General features: G+C 35.7%; 1 protein-coding gene across 3 annotated transcripts in view; it reads left to right on the forward strand.

The window, feature by feature from the left end:
- ASMTL (acetylserotonin O-methyltransferase like) overlaps window positions 1-18,221 on the forward strand; it is a 62,898-nt gene that overhangs the window by 40,663 nt on the left and 4,014 nt on the right. For all 3 annotated transcript variants that reach the window (XM_031959060.1, XM_031959062.1, XM_031959063.1), the window contains one exon: window positions 16,027-16,170. In XM_031959060.1, coding sequence (XP_031814920.1) covers window positions 16,027-16,170 — 144 coding nt within the window. The remainder of the gene's footprint in view (window positions 1-16,026; window positions 16,171-18,221) is intronic.

Here is an 18,221-nt window from a genome sequence, read left to right on the forward strand (position 1 = left end):
ACATGTCTCTTTCCCTTCTTTAATATCTCTTTGGGATATAAGCCCAGTAGTAACACTGCTGGATCCTAAAGGGTATGCACAGTTTGATAACTTTTTGAGCATAGTTCCAAATTGCTCTCCAGAATGGTTTGATTGCATTCACAGTTCCACCAACAATGTATCTGTCCTAGTTTTCCTACATCCCCTCCAACATTCATCATCATCTTTTCCTGTCATCTTAGCGAATCTGACCAGGTGTATAGTGGTGTCTCAGAGTTGTCTTCATTTGCATTTCTCTGATCAATAATGATTTGGAGCATCTTTTCATATGGCTAGAAATAGTTTCCATTTCTTCATCTGAAAATTGTCTGTTTATATCCTCGGAGAGTGGCTTGATTGTCAGAATAGTTTATTAGCTTTGCTTGCAACATTGCAGATTGTTTTCTAAAATAGTTGAATTTATAGTTCTACCTGTCCATGAATGGACCTGTCCTCTCATAGCCATTCCAATGCACATTTCTCTTTTCTATCATTTTAGCCATTTTGATTATGAGGTAAAATCTTTCACATGTTTTAATTTTCATTTTTCTTATTAATGTGGAACATATGACAGATGATTTGCAGTTCCAGTCATGGGGAACAACAATTATTTATAATTGTGTGTATATGATACATAATATTTCTTGCTTCAATATTCTCTTGGGACTCTTATGCTTATATTGGACTCAAATTTTTCTAGTAGAAAGAGTTTTATACAGTTTTTTGGTTGTTTTTTTCTTGTGTGCTTTACCCATTCTACTTTGGGTATCAGTTTTTCAAAGGAAGACATGTAAGTTCTCAACAACTAGATGAAAAAATGCCCCCAAATACTATTAATTAGAGATCCAAATTTAAACAATTCTGAGTTTCTACCTTATACTCTTTAGATTGGCTAAGATGACATAAAAGAAAATGACAGTTTTAGGAAGGGCTGAGGGAAAATAGGCATGTTAATATACAGTCAGTTTTGAGATACTAGGGAGAATACCTACTAAAGTACACACTATTCCTGATTGCAAGTCATTAAGTCATTTAACCCCTGCATATTGGTTGTAAAAATCTCTCTTAAGTCCCCCTCTTGGACCCCAGGCAAGTTAAAAAAAGAAGAAAATTAAGGAAAACAACAACAAAAACACCCTCAGCCTTCCTTATGACTTAGATCCCTGTATTTTCTTTTTACTGCCATCTCCAATCATCCTGATCTATATCTTGCCAGTGGACTTAGATGGCTCTGAAGGTGAAAGTGAAATTGGTGACTTGGTACAGCCCTCCCTCACTTAAATCCAATTCACTTATATGTCATGGCATCACCTTCCTGAAGTCTTGGTTGTCTTTGAGAACCAAAAACAAACAATCTCATACTGTGAGGGAATCTGGATTTTGGTCTACAGAATATTAGTTCTTTCCTTAGAATTCTTTTGATTCCCTTTGAATTATACTTTTAGGGATTCTGTCTTAACAGACCTCAAAGGGCATATTTATTTTTTGTTGGGGGGGGGGGTGATGAATCAGTTACTTGTCTAGTCTTAGAAGCAGAAATTCATTGCTTCCAATGCTTAATCTTTTCCTAGTAATAATATTTGTAAGCTTTTCTTGCTATGTATCTTGTTTGATGATTATTCCTAACCTATGTTCTGCTCACTTATTTTTTTCTGAAAGAATGTCTTAAAGTTTTTATCTTTTGCAGAAAGCCCTTTTTTTCATCAATAATTAAGGTTAATTTGGCAGGATGTGTTACTTTGGAGTACAAATTACAATCTGCTTTGCTTTCAGGATAATTTGTTCTATTTCTTTCATTAATTTATCCTAACCAAGAAGTCCTTCTTGATATTTGAATGTCTCTTTGCAGGCTATCCACAGTATTTGTTGCTGACACTGAATTTATTTAGTTTTGTCTAAATTTCTAGAAAACATTTTGGAACTATATTAATAGGAACACTAAACCATATAAATTATTTGTCTCATAGATACCACTATTAGATATGTGGCATATACACAAAAATATTTATGGTATCCTTTTTTGTAGTAGCAAAAAATTAAATGAAAACTGGGTCTAATCCATTGGAAAATGGCTGAACAAATTGGGAATTGGCTTTTAAATACATTGGGATATTGTTGCAGAATATAATGGAATATTAGTAACACTGTTAGAGTTGCCTGGATACTGGGAAGTTGTTACTTCATCTCATGGTTGTATACCCAGTATTATCAGAGGCAGGGCTATAAGATCCAAGATCAGCCACTCTCCTCTGCCAAGCAACCTCTCATTCACAACCCAAGAAAAACAACTTGATGTTTTTAATGCCTCTCAAATCCTGCTGAGTTTTAGAAAAAAGGGGGAAATTAGTAGTAAAATGAGTAAATATTATTTGACAGACCTTACTACATTCAAGAAAAAGCCAAACATAAGTTGCTTTTGTTATTGAGATTCGTTGTGATGGAGGGGAGACAGCAGTGACTGATGTAGGGGAGATATTAGTAACTCTGAAGCCTTTTTGACCTAAGAGTGCTTTTGTCTGTCAATAGTTGTAAAAGTCCTCCAGCCTAGGAATGTAAGTTATCTTGTCTATCATTAATTGTAAAATGTAACATTACTTCCCTTAGATTTTAGGGAAGATATATTAGTGATCTGAAGCCCTCTGTTCTAACAATCTATGATTTTTTTTTTTTTTTTTTTTGCTGAGGCAATTGGGGTTAAGTGACTTGCCCAGGGTCACACAGCTGGGAAGCATTGCATATACTACTGTCAGATACTAAGGTCAGATTTGAATTCAGGTCCTCCTGATTTCAGGGCTGGCACGCTATCCACTGTGCCATCTAGCTGCCCCTATCTGCTTAGAATAGTCCTACAAACATTACTGACTGTCAGATAATCCATTGTTCATTAATGCCCAAATGCCCAGTAATGCCTTAGAGACCACCCCTCAACTCTACCTGAAGGCTCTAAAATTAGCAAATAAGTAACATGAAGCTCTGATCCAATTTTGTATAAATCTATCCCCTTCTCTTGGATTCTTTGCTAATTTCTTTTGGAACTTAGCCTGCTTGTAATGGCATTAATTACAAATAAACTTTGCCCCTTGATGAGGAAATGGATTCAAGCTTGTAATGGCATTACAATTACAAATAAACTTTGCCCCTTGACTGGGAAATGGATTCAAGATTTTGAGATGCCTCATGACACCAGTTTGTGACCCCAAACTTTTGGGATCCCTTTCCTTCTAATTAATCTACACATCATTAAAAACTTTTTATGATGAGAGAAGATCACGAGAACCACATACAAAATGACTCCAGTATTGTAAATGAAAACAAAAAGCATCAACATAAAATAAAATGCATTACTTCCAAAGAACTGTGGATGCAATGAATGGAGTGCTTGGCTTGAAATTAGGAAGTCCTAAATTCAGATGTGGGCAAGTTATTTAACCTCATTCACTTCAGTTTCCATATCTATAAAATATAGATAATAATAGCATTTATCTCCCAAGGTTGTTATGAGGATCAAATGAGACAAATGTTGTAAAGAGCTTAGCACAGTTCTTGGCACATAATATATGCTTCATAAATGTTAATTATTATTATCATCATTGTCTTGATGGAGAAGTGGTCATCTATAAATAGAGATTACTACATACTTTATCAATTGTGGTCAATGTGTTGACTGGTTTGTTCATTTTTTTTTTTTTAGTTATAATACTTCTATTGTTTGTATATGACATAAAAGTGAGAGAATTATAATTTAAAAGTGACAACTAAAAAGCACCAACAAAAAAATTTTAAATTGTTAAAATTGAATTGGGAGTTGGGGAGTATCTAGGTGTCACAGTGGATAGAGTACCAGCCCTTTAAGTCAGGAGGACCTAAATTCAAATCTGGGCATTTAAATTCCTGGCTGTAGGACTCTGGGCAAGTCACTTAACTTCAGTTGCCTTAGGGGGGGAAAAAAAACTGAATTGGAGGGAGTATGCTGGGAAGGTGATGGAGTAGGTCAGAAAACTTAAGGCTCTCCAGATATCCTCCAACAATCAATTCAGAATATTGTCTCTAAGTGAACAGTAGAGAGGCAAAAATTATCAGAAGTCTGTGTCATTCTCTTAAAACTAGAGAGGACTTCAGAAAAGACTTGAACTTCTAGGACAGAAGTTAGACTTGAGCAAAGTACAAACACCTCCAGGCAGACTCCATCCAATGTACAAACAACAAGACCTGAGAACAGTGAGGTCAGCTATAGCCAAAAGCCTCCAGAACTTTAAGTTGAAGACTGTGTAGTAGTTGGACAGATGGGTAAGAGAAAATTGAAAGACTCTGCTCTGCCATGGAATACCCTACCCAGCTGTGCTGACCAGAGGAGGTCCTCAGCTTGAGTGCAACAGCAGAGGGCCCCTGCTGATGGGCCCTTGCAAGAGAGGGAAGGAGCTAATGTTTGCAGCCTGCAGAGGGAGAGTACAGCTAGTTGCCTGGCTAGGCCTTTCTTCCTTCAGTTGTTCGTTGGTTTGCTGTTTGTCTTTCATTATTGAACAGAAACATGACACCCAGAAAATGATGTCATGACTTGCAAATGAATTGGATTTAAGTGAGGAAGGACTGTGCAGATTCACCAGCCTCATTCTCCAGCAGAGCCATCTGGGCCCAGTACTAAGATATAGATTTAGCATCACTGAATTTGACCCTGGATGAAATGGGAGACTGGCCTTTTTAAACTAAGGTTTCTCCCAAGTCTTAGTTTGAAGCAATGCTCATTCAGTGATTAAGTCTAGATAAAAAATAAGTCAGAGAATGCCTCTTTAACCTAGTCAAAAACAATAACAGAACACCAAAAAAATAATAAACTAAATCAGTCATGAGAGAGGGGAAGATCCTCAAGATTTCTGGCCAAAACAGAAAAATTGCTATTTACACTCACTCTGAGCCATCTTGCCCAAAGACCAAGGGAGGTTTGGGCTGGGACTTATTGTTGGCCAATCCACTGGAACCTTGAGTGATTAGGGTTCAAGATTAGGACCTTAAAAAAAAAAAAAAAAAGGAAGAAAAGAAATCTAGCCCATAATAAAAGATATCTCATAAGGGTATAACAATCAAAATCAAAATTTATATTACTTTGTGCAGAACATTGCAGGTAAAGGTATGGTTCCCTGTGTGGACAGAGGAAGAAGAGGGAGGGAAGAAAGGAAAGGGAGGAAGGGAGAGAGTGAGGGAAGGAGGGAGAGAGGGAGGGAGAGAGGGAGGGAAGGAGGGAGATGAGAAGGAAAAGCAAACTGTGTTGCCCAATTGGAACTTATCAGTTGGGTCCCCAGTGGGGCATGTACCACTGCTCACCTAGGAGACACCTTAGCTTAACTAGGTAGAGGTCTCCCCCTGCTTCCTGAGCCATTTCCAGTTGTACTGATCTTTATCTTGCCCCTGGACCCAGATGGCTCTGTTAGAATGAGGCTAGTGAATTTGCGCAACTCTCCCTCACTTAAATCCAATTCATCATCTTCCCCTTGGCTCTCTTTGAGAACAAAGGATAAACTAAGTTTTGGCTTAAAGTAGAGAGGTTGGGCTAGGAAGTGGGACAGGAAAACAATGCACCATTACCCACACCTTAGGACTAGAACCTGATTACAGTTACAAGCTGATAAAAATAAAATAAAAACTAAATAAAAATTTTAAATGAGTAAACAAAAGAGAGAACCCAATCATGGATAGCTACTATGGAGATAGAGAAGATATGTGTTCATATTCAGAGAACATAGTGAAGTTTAAAAAAAAATAAGCCAATCCTCCCTGAAAGAAAAACATCAAGTGGTTATGAACCTCAAAAGAGTTCATGGAAGAACTTTAAAGGGATTTAAAAAGTCATATAAGAGAGATTGAAAAACAATTAGTAAAAAGAGAGAGAGAGAGAGAGACCAATACAAGATCAAAAGAAATTCAAAAAATTAAGCTAGAGTTGAGCAAGGGGAAACTAATGACATTGTAAGATACAAGAAATAATAAAACCAATTCAAAAGAATGAAAGGAAGAGCAAAGAGAATTGGGGTTGTGATCAAAAATAACTTAACCACTTGGCGGCGAGGAGGCACACAGCTGTGTAAGCTCCGCATTTTCTCTCAGAATCCATCTCATTACAAGCCTCTGAATTAATGCCCTGACTGAAAAAACCCCCCACAAATAGTTACCAAGAGGAACATCCTTGAGATTCACCAGAAAAGGTCTGTTTTTGCTCGAGGGTGGGCGGTTTTAGATCGGGCACAGGCTGAGAGCAGCAGTGAGAGCTCAGGCAGCTCACAGCCTGAGACAGACTGGAGTGGGTTGGGTGGGATCTCAGCCGTCTCTGGGAGAGCTTGCTACATGATTGGATACTTTGCCCTGGCAGCAAGTCAGTAGCCCAGCAGAGAAGCTAAAAACACCAGGAGTGAAGAATACAACCCCAAACAGCTGGAGTTCCTTGGGACCGGCCACCCCTCCCCCACAGCATCTCAGCAGGCTCTCAGAGTCTCAGAGCCCAGGTTCAGCACAGTCCTGCTAGTGCCTCGCTGCTGCCCTTGCAGTCTGTAGAGGAAGCTCGGTAACACCACCCAGCCCCTCCCCCCCAAAAAAGCAGATCCCATTTGGGGTTTTTTTCTTTTTTTCTTTGCTAGTTTGTCTCTGATTCTTCTCTGACAAAATGAGCAAAAGTTAAAAGGACTTTAACGATTGACAGCTTTTATACAGACAGAGAACAGACTCTAAACCCTGAGGGAGACTAAAACAGATTATCTTAAAGGTGAATCCCTCACTAGGGAGGAGATCATCTGTTCCTCAGCACAGATGAATCTTATAGAAGAATTAAAAAGGCTTCACAAAGAGAGCTAGAAGAAAACGAAAAGAGTAGGAGGCTTGGCAAGAAGAGTCTTGAGAAGTCATCCCACCATTTAAAGACAGAGTGGATAAAGAAAGTCAAATCCTTGAAAAATAGGATTAGTGAACTGGAAACAGAAAATAGGCTCTAAAAGAATAAAATGGGCGAGAAATGGAAGAAGCATTCTCATAGAACAAATTGGACAATTAGAAAAAGATATAAAAAAGTGAGTGAAGAAAACACTTCACTGAAAATCTAGAATAGAACAAATAGAATTGAATGACTCGAGGAGACAAGAAGAATCTCGCTACAAGCAAGACCAAAAACAAACAATGGAGAAAAATGTGAGAATACCTTCTGGGGAAAACAACAGACCTAGAAAACAGGTTTAGGAGAGACTTAATCTGAGAATCATTGACCCCAGAAAAATACGATGAAAAAGAGCCTGGACACTATTTTCCAGGAAATTATCAAGAGAACTGCCCAGAAGTCATAGAAACAGAGGGTAAAATAGACATTGAAAGGATTCACTGATCACCCACTGAAAGGGATCCTAAAATCAAAACACCAAGAAATATAGTGGCCAAATGCGGAACCTCTAAACAGGAAAAAAAATACTCAAGCGCTAGAAAACCCAATTCAAATATAAAGGAGTCACAATAAGGATCACCCAAGATCTAGCAGCATCCACATTAAAAGATCGAGAGGGACCTGGAATATGATATTCTGAAAGGCTAAGGAACTCGGTATGCAACCAAAAATAACTACAAGCCAGAATGAGCATTTTTCCAGGGAAGAAGATGGTCATTCAAACGTAAATAAGTGAATTTCACCCTATTTTGGATAAAAAAAAAACCAGAACTTAACAAGAAGTTTGATCTGCAAATATAGAACTCAAGAAAAACCTAAAAAGGTAAAATCTTGGGAACTATATTTATGCTGTAAAGATGTATAAAAAATACATGTATACCTTGTTCTAGAAATTAGATGTGTGAAAGGACATTGTATCAGAAAAAGGGTAAAGTGGGGTACTATATCTCACAAAGAGGCAAAGGAAACCTATTATATCTTGAGAGAAGAATGGAGAGGGATGAATATAGTGGATTTACTGCCAAAGAATTGACTTTAAGAGAAAATGTTGGAACATATTCTAATATATGAGATAAACTCTCATCTTTTGAAAAAGTGAGAGAAGGAAAGTGAAAAGGGAAGGAATAAGCTAACAGAAGGCAATACAAAAACTGAGAGGGAAAGGAGTAAGATAGGGGAGTGAACCTATAGGTGGGAGGATGTTACGACTAAAGGGAGGGCTGTAGAGAAGACAAGTGGTGCTCACAAGTTTAATACTGAAGTGGGGGTAAGGGGAAAGAAGGAGAAAAGCATAAATGAGGGGTTAACAAGATGGCAAGTAATACAGAATTGGTAATTTTAATCATAAATGTGAAAGGGTAAACTCCATGGAAGAGGACAGATTAGCAGAATGGATTAAAGCCAAGAATCCTACAATATGTTGTTTACAGGAAACACACCTGAAGCAGGGAGATACAGCAGAATAAAGGTAAAAGGATGGAGCAAAATCTACTATGCTTCAGGTGAAGTCAAAAAAGCAGGGGTAGCCATCCTGATCTCAGATCAAGCAAAAACAAAAATTGATCTAATTAAAAGAGATAAGGGAGGACACTATATCTTGCTAAAGGGTACCATATATAATGAAGCAATATCAATATTAAACATATATGCACCAAGTGGTGTAGCATCTAAATTCTTAAAAGAGAAATTAAGAGAGCTGCAAGAAGAAATAGATATAGCAAAACTATAATAGCGGGAGATCTCAACCTTACACTCTCAGAATTAGATAAATCAAACCACAAAATAAATAAGAAAGAAGTTAAAGAGGTAAATAGAATACTAGAAAAGTTAGCTATGATAGACCTCTGGAGAAAACGAAATGGAGACAGAAAGGAGTACACTTTCTTTTCAGCAGTTCATGGAACCTATACAAAAATAGACCATATATTAGGGCATAAAAACCTCAAACTCAAATGCAGTAAGGCAGAAATAATGAATGCATCCTTTTCAGACCAAGATGCATAAAAATTACACTCAACAAAAAGCCAGGGGAAAGTAGACCAAAAAATAATTGGAAACTAAAAATCTCATACTAAAGAATGATTGGGTGAAACAGCAAATCATAGACATAATTAATAACTTCACCCAAGAAAATGACAATAATGAGACATCATATCAAAATGTGTGGATGCAGCCAAACGGTAATAAGGGGAAATTTACATATCTCTAGAGGCTTACTTGCATAAAGTAGAGAAAGAGAAGGTCAACTAATTGGGTCTTCAACTAAAAATGCTAAAAGGAACAAATTAAAACCCCAGTCAAACACTAAACTTGAAATTCTAAAAATAAAAGGAGAGATCAATAAAATTGTAAGTAAAAAAAAACTATTGAATTAATTAATAAAACTAAGAGTTGGTTCTATAGAAAAAACCAACAAAATAGACAAACCACTTATGAAATCTGATTTAAAAAAGGAAAGAGGACAATCAAATTGTTAGTCTTAAAAATGAAAAGGGAGAACTCGCCACTAATGAAGAGGAAATTAGAGCAATGATTAGGAATTATTTTGCCCAAGTTTATGGCAATAAATTCGACAACTTAAATGAAATGGAAGAATACCTTCAAAATATAGCTTGCCCAGATTAACAGAGGAAGAAGTAAATATCCTAAACAGTCCCATCTTAGAAAAAGAAATAGAACAAGCTATTAACCAACTCCCTAAGAAAAAATCCCCAGGACCAGATGGATTTACATGTGAATTCTACCAAAAATTTAAAGAACAATTAACCCCAATGCTATATAAACTATTTGAAAAAATAGGGACTGAAGGAGTCCTACCAAACTCCTTTACGACTAACAGACATGGATTGATACCTAAACCAGGTAGGCTGAAAACAGAGAAAGAAAATTATAGACCAATCTCTCTAATGAACATCGATGCTAAAATCTTAAATAAAATATTAGCAAAAGATTACAGAAAAATCATCCACAGGATAATACACTATGATCAAGTAGGATTTATACCAGGAATGCAGGGCTGGTTCAATATTAGGAAAACTATTAGCATAATTGACTATATCAATAAGACAAGCGAACAAAAACCATATGATCATCTCAATAGATGCAGAAAAAGCATTTGATAAAATCCAACATCCATTCCTAATAAAAACACTTGAGAGTATAGGAATAAATGGACTTTTTCTTAAAATAGTTAGGAGCATATATTTAAAACCATCAGTAAGCATCATATGCAATGGGGAAAAACTGGAATCTTTCCCAGTAAAATCTGGAGTGAAGCAAGGTTGCCCACTGTCACCATTATTATTCAATATTGTATTAGAAACACTAGCCTCGGCAATAAGAGTCGAAAAACAGATTAAAGGAATCAGAATAGGCAGTGAGGAAACCAAACTATCACTCTTTGCAGATGATGTGATGGTATACTTGGAGAACCCTAGAGATTCCAAGAAAAAGCTATTAGAAATAATCCATAACTTTAGCAAAGTTGCAGGTTATAAAATAAATCCCCATAAATCCTCAGCATTTTATACATCACCAACAAAATCCAACAGCAAGAGATACAAAGAGAAATTCCATTCAGAATAACTGTCGACAGCATAAAATATTTGGGAATCTATCTACCAAAGGAAAGTCAGGAATTATATGAGCTAAATTACAAAAAACTTTCCACACAAATAAAGTCAGACTTAAACAATTGGAAAAATATCAAGTGCTCCTGGATAGGTCGAGCGAATATAATAAAGATGACAATACTCCCTAAACTAATCTATTTATTTAGTGTGCTATACCAATCAGACTTCCAAGAAAATATTTTTTTTTTTTATGCTTTGATCCACTTTCTTTCTTTTTTTTTCTTTTTTTTTTTTATTTAATAGCCTTTTATTTACAGGATATATACATGGGTAACTTTACAGCATTAACAATTGTCAAACCTCTTGTTCCAATTTTTCACCTCTTACCCCCCCCCACCCCTTCCCCTAAATGGCAGGATGACCAGTAGATGTTAAATATATTAAAATATAACCCAAGAAAATATTTTAATGATCTAGAAAAAGTAACAACAAAATTCATATGGAATAATAAAAGGTCGAGAATCTCAAAAGAATTAATGAAAAAAAAAATCAAATGAAGGTGGCCTAGCTGTACCTGATCTAAAACTATATTATAAAGCAGCAGTCACCAAAACCATTTGGTATTGGCTAAGAAATAGATTAGTTGATCAGTGAAACAGGTTAGGTTCACAAGACAGAATAGTCAACTATAGCAATTTAGTGTTTGACAAACCCAAAGATCCTCACTTTTGGGATAAGAACTCATTATTTGACAAAAACTGTAGGGATAACTGGAAATTAGTATGGCAGAAATTAGGCATGGACCCACACTTAACACCTTATACCAAGATAAGATCAAAATGGATCCATGATTTAGACATAAAGAACGAGATTATAAACAAATTGGAGGAACATAGAATAGTTTATCTCTCAGACTTGTGGAAGAGGAAGAAATTTGTGACTAAAGACAAACTAGAGACCATTATTGATCACAAAATAGAAAATTTTGATTACATCAAATTAAAAAGCTTCTGTACAAACAAAACTAATGTAAACAAGATTAGAAGGGAAGCAACAAACTGGGAAAACATCTTCACAGTTAAAGATTCTGATAAAGGCCTCATTTCCAAAATATAGAAGAGAGCTGACTAATTTATAAGAAACCAAGCCATTCTCCAATTGATAAATGGTCAAAGGATATGAACAGACAATTTTCAGATGATGAAATTGAAATCATTACCACTCATATGAAAGAGTGTTCCAAATCATTATTAATCAGAGAAATGCAAATTAAGACAACTCTGAGATACCACTACGTACCTCTCAGATTGGCTAAGATGACAGGAAAAAATAATGATGAGTGTTGGAGGGGATGCGGGAAAACTGGGACACTGATACATTATTGGTGGAGCTGTGAATGAATCCAACCATTCTGGAGAGCAATCTGGAATTATGCCCAAAACGTTATCAAACTGTGCATACCCTTTGATCCAGCAGTGTTTCTACTGGGCTTAATACCCCAAGGAGATACTAAAGAAGGGAAAGGAACAGTATGTGCCAAAATGTTTGTGGCAACCCTGTTTGTAGTGGCTAGAAGCTGGAAACTGAGTGGCTGCCCATCAATTGAGAATGGTTGGGTAAATTGTGGTATATGAATGTTATGGAATATTATTGTTCTTGTAAGAAATGACCAGCAAGATGAATACAGAGAAGCTTGGAGAAGTACATGAACTGATGCTAAGTGAAATGAGCAGAACCAAGAGATCATTATATACATCAACAATGATACTGTATGAAGATGTAATCTGATGGAAATGGATTTCTTTGACAAAGAGACCTAACTCAATTTCAATTGATCAATGATGGACAGAAGCAGCTACACCCAAAGGAAAAAACACTGGGAAATGAATGTAAACTGTTTGCATTTTTGTTTTTCTTCCCGGGTTATTTATACCTTCTGAATCCAATTCTCCCTGTGCAACAAGAAAACTGTTTGGATCTGCACACATACATTATATCTAGGATATACTAGGACATATTCAACATATATAGGACTGCTTGCCATCTAGGGAGGGGTGGAGGGTGGGAGGGAAAAATCGGAACAGAAGTGAGTGCAAGGGATAATGTTGTAAAAAAAAAAAAAAATTACCCTGGCATGGATTCTGTCAATAAAAAGTTACTATAATAAAAAAAAAATAATAATAACTTAAACAAAAAAGTTGAGTATGATCCTAAGCAACAACATCAAAATGGACATTTAACAAACTGAAAGACTTTGTTATTTGTGATAAAAAAAAAAAAAGGCCAAAACTCAGTGGAAAAAAATGACATATAATAAATATCTTGGAGAAATATAAGGTAAGCATTAAAGATCAATTATACTTATTTCAATTATAACTCAATAAGATCAAACTTCTTTTATGTGAAAATACCAGTATTTTTAAGATTGTCATCACTTGGATTGAAAGAAAGGTTGGGGTTTAGGTGAGAATGAAGTAGGGGGAGGATTCTAAAAAAACAAAATCTGGTAGAAAAAAGTAAAAAAGGAATTATACAAATGAAGTGTGAAAGGAAGAATTGATGGGGGGGGAAGCAGGTGAGGGTGGAGAGCTGGTAGTGCTGGAGCTTTAACTCTTTTTTTTTTTTAATAACTTTTTATTGAAAGAACCCATGCCAGGGTAATTTTTTACAACATTATCCCTTGCACTCACTTCTGTTCCGATTTTTCCCCTTCCTCCCTCCACCCTCTCCCCAAGATGGCAATGGAGCTTTAACTCTTATCAGATCTGTGTTAAAGACGTTAAACATATAAATCTAGAAGGTTTTAAGACTTCAGAAACTAGATAATGACTTGTGAGATATGATACAGTCTAACTTAGACTAGATGATTGCTGAGATCTCTTGCAACTTATTAGCACTTTGATGGGATTACTGCATTCTAAAGTCTAGTGCTAACCTTTGACTATCTGTTGACAATTTTATTAGTTTACTTAGGACTACTAAAGCTGAAGGGGAAGGACACAGATTATTAGCCAAACTCACAAACCCTAATACCAAATGTATTTCAATAGAGTATGATATAATTGGCCTGAAAATCAGATTGCTTTTCTAAATAGGGTAAGGTTTTCTAGTAGGTTGATTTAATTGCTCTCCCAAGTTGTAGGCTGCTTCTGCTTGATGTGCCAAGAATTAGAGCAAAGGAAAACTAAGGGACATGTTCTAGTCTGCGAATTCTCCTACTCAGTTCTCAGACAAGTAATATTTGTGTGGATCCTAGACAAGTCACTTCACTTACAGAGGCAAGTGGTGATGCAGTAGATTGAGCACTAGGCCTGGAGTTAGGAAGAACTTATTTAAATTTAGTGTCAAACATTTACTAACTTTGAGGCTCTGGGCACATCTGTTTGCCTTAGTTTTCCCATCAGTAAAATGGGGATAATAATAGCCCCTACTTTATACTATCTCTAAAATGAAGGTATTGCACTAGATCAGAGATTAACTTGGAATCTTTTAATTAAAAAAAAAAATTGGTAACTAAGTATAATTGATTTCTTTCATAATCTTTTATAACTGGGAATTTGTACAAAATAACTTTGTAATTCATTTTGTTAACATAAATTGTATTTAATTACATATATTTTTAAAAAATAATTATCCTGAGAAGGCTTCTTAAATTTGTTCAAGAGTTTCATGTCACAAAATTGGTTAAGATGAACTTCAAGGGAGTTGTGAATTGATCCAACCATTTTGGAGAACCATTTGAAACTATGCCCAAAGACCTATCAAACTGTGCATACCCTTTGATCTAACAGTGTTTCTAGTGAGTCTGTATCCTAAAGAGATCATAAAAAAGGGAAAAGGACCCACATGTGCAAAAATTTTTGTAGTGGCAAAGAATTGGAAACAGAGTGGATGCCCATCAATTAAGGAATAGCTGAGTAAGTTATGGTTTATGAATATGGTATATGGAATATAAAATATTATTCTATAAGAAACGGTCAGCATGATGATTTCAGAAAGGCCTGGAGAGACTTAGATAAACTGATACTAAGTGAAGTGAGTAGAACCAAGAGAACATTGTACATAGCAACAACAAGATTTTGTGATGATCAACTCTGATGGGCATGGCTCTTTTTAACAATGAGGTAATTCAGGTGAGAGCCATTTGCGTCCAGAGAGAGGACCATGGGGGTTAACTGTGAATCACAACTTATTATTTTCAATTTTTTTGTTGTTTGCTTCCTTTTTTTCTTCTCATTTTTAAAATTTTTTATCTTTTTTTATGCAACATGGTAAATGTAGAAATATGTATAGAACAATTGCACATGTTTAACATATATTGGATTTATTTGCTGTCTAGGGGAGGGGAGAAGGGAGGGAAAAAATTTGGAACAAAAGGTTTTGCAAGGATGAATATTGAAAACTATTTTTGCATTTATTTTGAAAATAAAAAGCTATATATTTTTTTAATAATAAAAGTCTCCAAGGCCCTTCTAGCTCCAATGGACTATGCTTCTGTTTTCATTAAAGATTTAAAATGGGCAGAAACTAGAACTCTGAGAAGTCTTCATATTAGTTCATCTATTTCATTTCCCAATAAGTACCTCCCTTTTATCTATGACATCTTGTATCTGATCAATTACTAGCCTGCCCACAAGAAAAAAATTGCCTGTTGCAGCATCAGCTAACCTTTTTGGGACTCTTGGGTTTATTTTAATATTAGCACTTCTAGTGACCCAAATATGATATCAACATTATTATAGTGTTTTGTGAGTATCATGTCATCATGAAAAAGGTTGTTTTTAACCTTTTTAACCTTTAACCTTAAAAACCTAAAAATAGGTTTTTAACCTATCTTAAGTCACCTAAAATAAAATAGCTTCATTATCTCATCAGGGGTTTCAAGCGAGGGATCAAATTGAGGAGTAGAATAATGTGAGATCTCTTCTGTGTATTATTTGTGCCTGAAATTGTTCTGTCAAATGCCTAGAGAATATTTTATTGATGCTTTTAAAAAAAAAAAAAAAAGTTACATTCATAGAGCTAGTTAGGAGTTACATCTACTCTGTAGGAATCTCTAGTTGATCACCAGTTCCCTTGTGTCACTGGCAATGAGAACAAAAAGCGAGCAATCCAGAAATGTATAATTTTTCAATGGTATTAGTATTTTAAGTTTTTTAGTATTTTATTCCAGCTCTAACCTGAAAATGCTTTGAATGGTGGTGTGTACACTGTGTTTCTGTTTCAGCTTTTACAGAGGCTGCTTGTCAAGCTGGTCAGAGAGTGATGAATTGTTTTAGCCACAGACTTTTCAATCTGCTAAATTATAGAATGATGGCAATCTGAGTAGGTAGAGGGATTACCCACATTTAGAAAATAATAGGCCTTTGAAGTGTTGAAGTCTGTAATTAGAGAGAATTCTTTTACACTCTTTCTTTTATTTTGTATCTTTTATGTTGCCTAAAGGCAAACTTGGCAGTGCTTCAAGCTCTATAAATGCCAAGAAAGTATTTTTGGTTCAGAATTCTTTTCTTTCCACAGGCTGTACGGGAGCTTTGGCCCAAGTGCTAATACAAGAATATCCAAATCTAAAAGTGACTGTGTTTGACCTTCCTAATGTCATTGAAAATGTTTCTTGTTTTCAACCTACTGGACAAGACACCAGTCGAATAACTTTCACATCAGGTAATGTTAAATAAAAAGAAAGCCTGAATTTTCAAACTCAGGATCTGAGTTCAAATGCTGTCTATCCCACTTATTAACTATGTAACTTTTAGCAAGTTACTTAACCTCAGTGTTCTTCATTTATAAAGGGAATGGAGGGAAGAATGAGATAACTTCTAAGGTCCTTTCTAACTCTACAGCTGTAATTCTAAGACCTGTTATTTTATCAATTGGACAAAATCATGCTTTCTCTGTATGTAGAACCAGAATAAGGTCAGAAGGTTAGAACTTCAAAGGAATATTAAAAACTGGTATGGTTATAGAGCAAATTTGAGGACTTTTTATTTAATTTTTAAATTTTCATTTAAAAAATTTCCCAGTAGTTTAAAAAGAAAAACTTTTCAATCTTAAATATTTTTAAGCATCATGTCATATTTAAAAAGGCTGCTTGAATGTATATTCAGTCATTAAAGAAAATGTTCCCACTGTCTCTTGACAGTCTCAATCAAATTGAGAATTAGAATAATGTAAAATCTCTTTATGTGTATTCTTGACTCCTGGGATAAATTGAGTTCATAAAGCCCTAGAATCAAGTTGTTCAAGATAAAGGAGGCTTTAGCTATGAACTGTTTTATCATTGTAGACCTACCATAATTCAAATAGGGCTTGCAGGAAATAGAATATTTCATCGTAATATTTCTTCTGATTCAGCATTTGAGAAATCAGTGCTTAGACCTAGATTGATTTGAAATTGAAAGATATACTGGGACCAAATGGATCCATGGTTGGTCCCAGGGCTGGACGAGACTATCATCTCAAAGAATCCAGTCCCGAGTATTAGCTAGCAAGATTTTTTATAGGATAACAAGGACAGTGACGTAATAGGGGAGGTACCTGGATGGGGATAACCTAATGAGGGGAGGCACCTAGGATGACATAATGGAGGGAGGTACTGGAGAGGATACTGATATTCTGATGATGTCTAAAATGGATAGACTTTTATCCTGTCAAACAGTAAGAGGGAAAGGTCATAACCTGAGACAGAGTAAATAAATAGGACAATAGAGAAACTGGGTCAGGACATTAAAAGGGAGCAGTGGCATAACATACCTGCCTTCCTGTCATGCGCCCATTAACTTCTTTGTGAGAGACAACATGACCTAGTAGGATGGAAAACTGGCCTTAAAGCCAGGGAGTTCAATCATGATTCCAGAAGACACATCATGAAGAACACTACTCAGTTTCTGAGAGGGGATGTACATTTTGGACATGGACAATATGGAAACTTGTGTGCTCAACTGTGCTCACTTATGTACAAGGCTTCCATTTTTATTTTCTTTTTTTTCCCTTCTCTCTGTGGTTGAGGAGAAGGAAGTAGAAGAGAGAAAAGAATGCTTGATATATATTTTTTTTAATAACATTTAAAGTTCCAGTGCATATTATTTATGTGATCCTGGGCAAGTCACTTTTCTCAGTGATACAGACTATTGGCATCAAACACAAATACAGGGCCATTAAACTATACCTAGGGATCCTTATAAGTATATATTGACTTAATACAGGGTCATTAAACCATATATATGGATCTTTATAAGTGCATACTAACTTAGAAAGCTACATACTAACATCGATATTTTACTCTATTTTTATTTATTTTGTTAAATATTTCCCAATTACATTTTAATCTGATTCCAGCCATACTCGAGTATTTTTGGCTGCATGTGGCCTGTGCGTGTTTGACATCTTTGCTCTAGATCCTAGCTCCTTAAACTGTGGTTTGTGATCCCATATGGGGTCACAACTGAATGTAGGGATTGTGAAATTATGATTTATTGTCAGTAAATGTTTGATTTGTATACTTATTTTATATACCTGTATACCTGGAGTCATGTACAAATTTCTAAGGTGAAAAGGGATCACAAGTGGAAAAAGTTTAAGAAGCCCTGCTCAAGACAACTTTCTAAGACTGTAAGTCACTGAGATGGTGCTGACCTGCATTGTTAAAAGGAGTCTTCTCATCTAGGGATTGAAATAGTGATAGTGAAATAGTGGTTCCAGTCTCAGTCCTCACA

The sequence above is a fragment of the Sarcophilus harrisii genome, chromosome 3, assembly GCF_902635505.1.
Source record: "Sarcophilus harrisii chromosome 3, mSarHar1.11, whole genome shotgun sequence".
NCBI classification, from domain to species: Eukaryota; Metazoa; Chordata; class Mammalia; order Dasyuromorphia; family Dasyuridae; genus Sarcophilus; species Sarcophilus harrisii.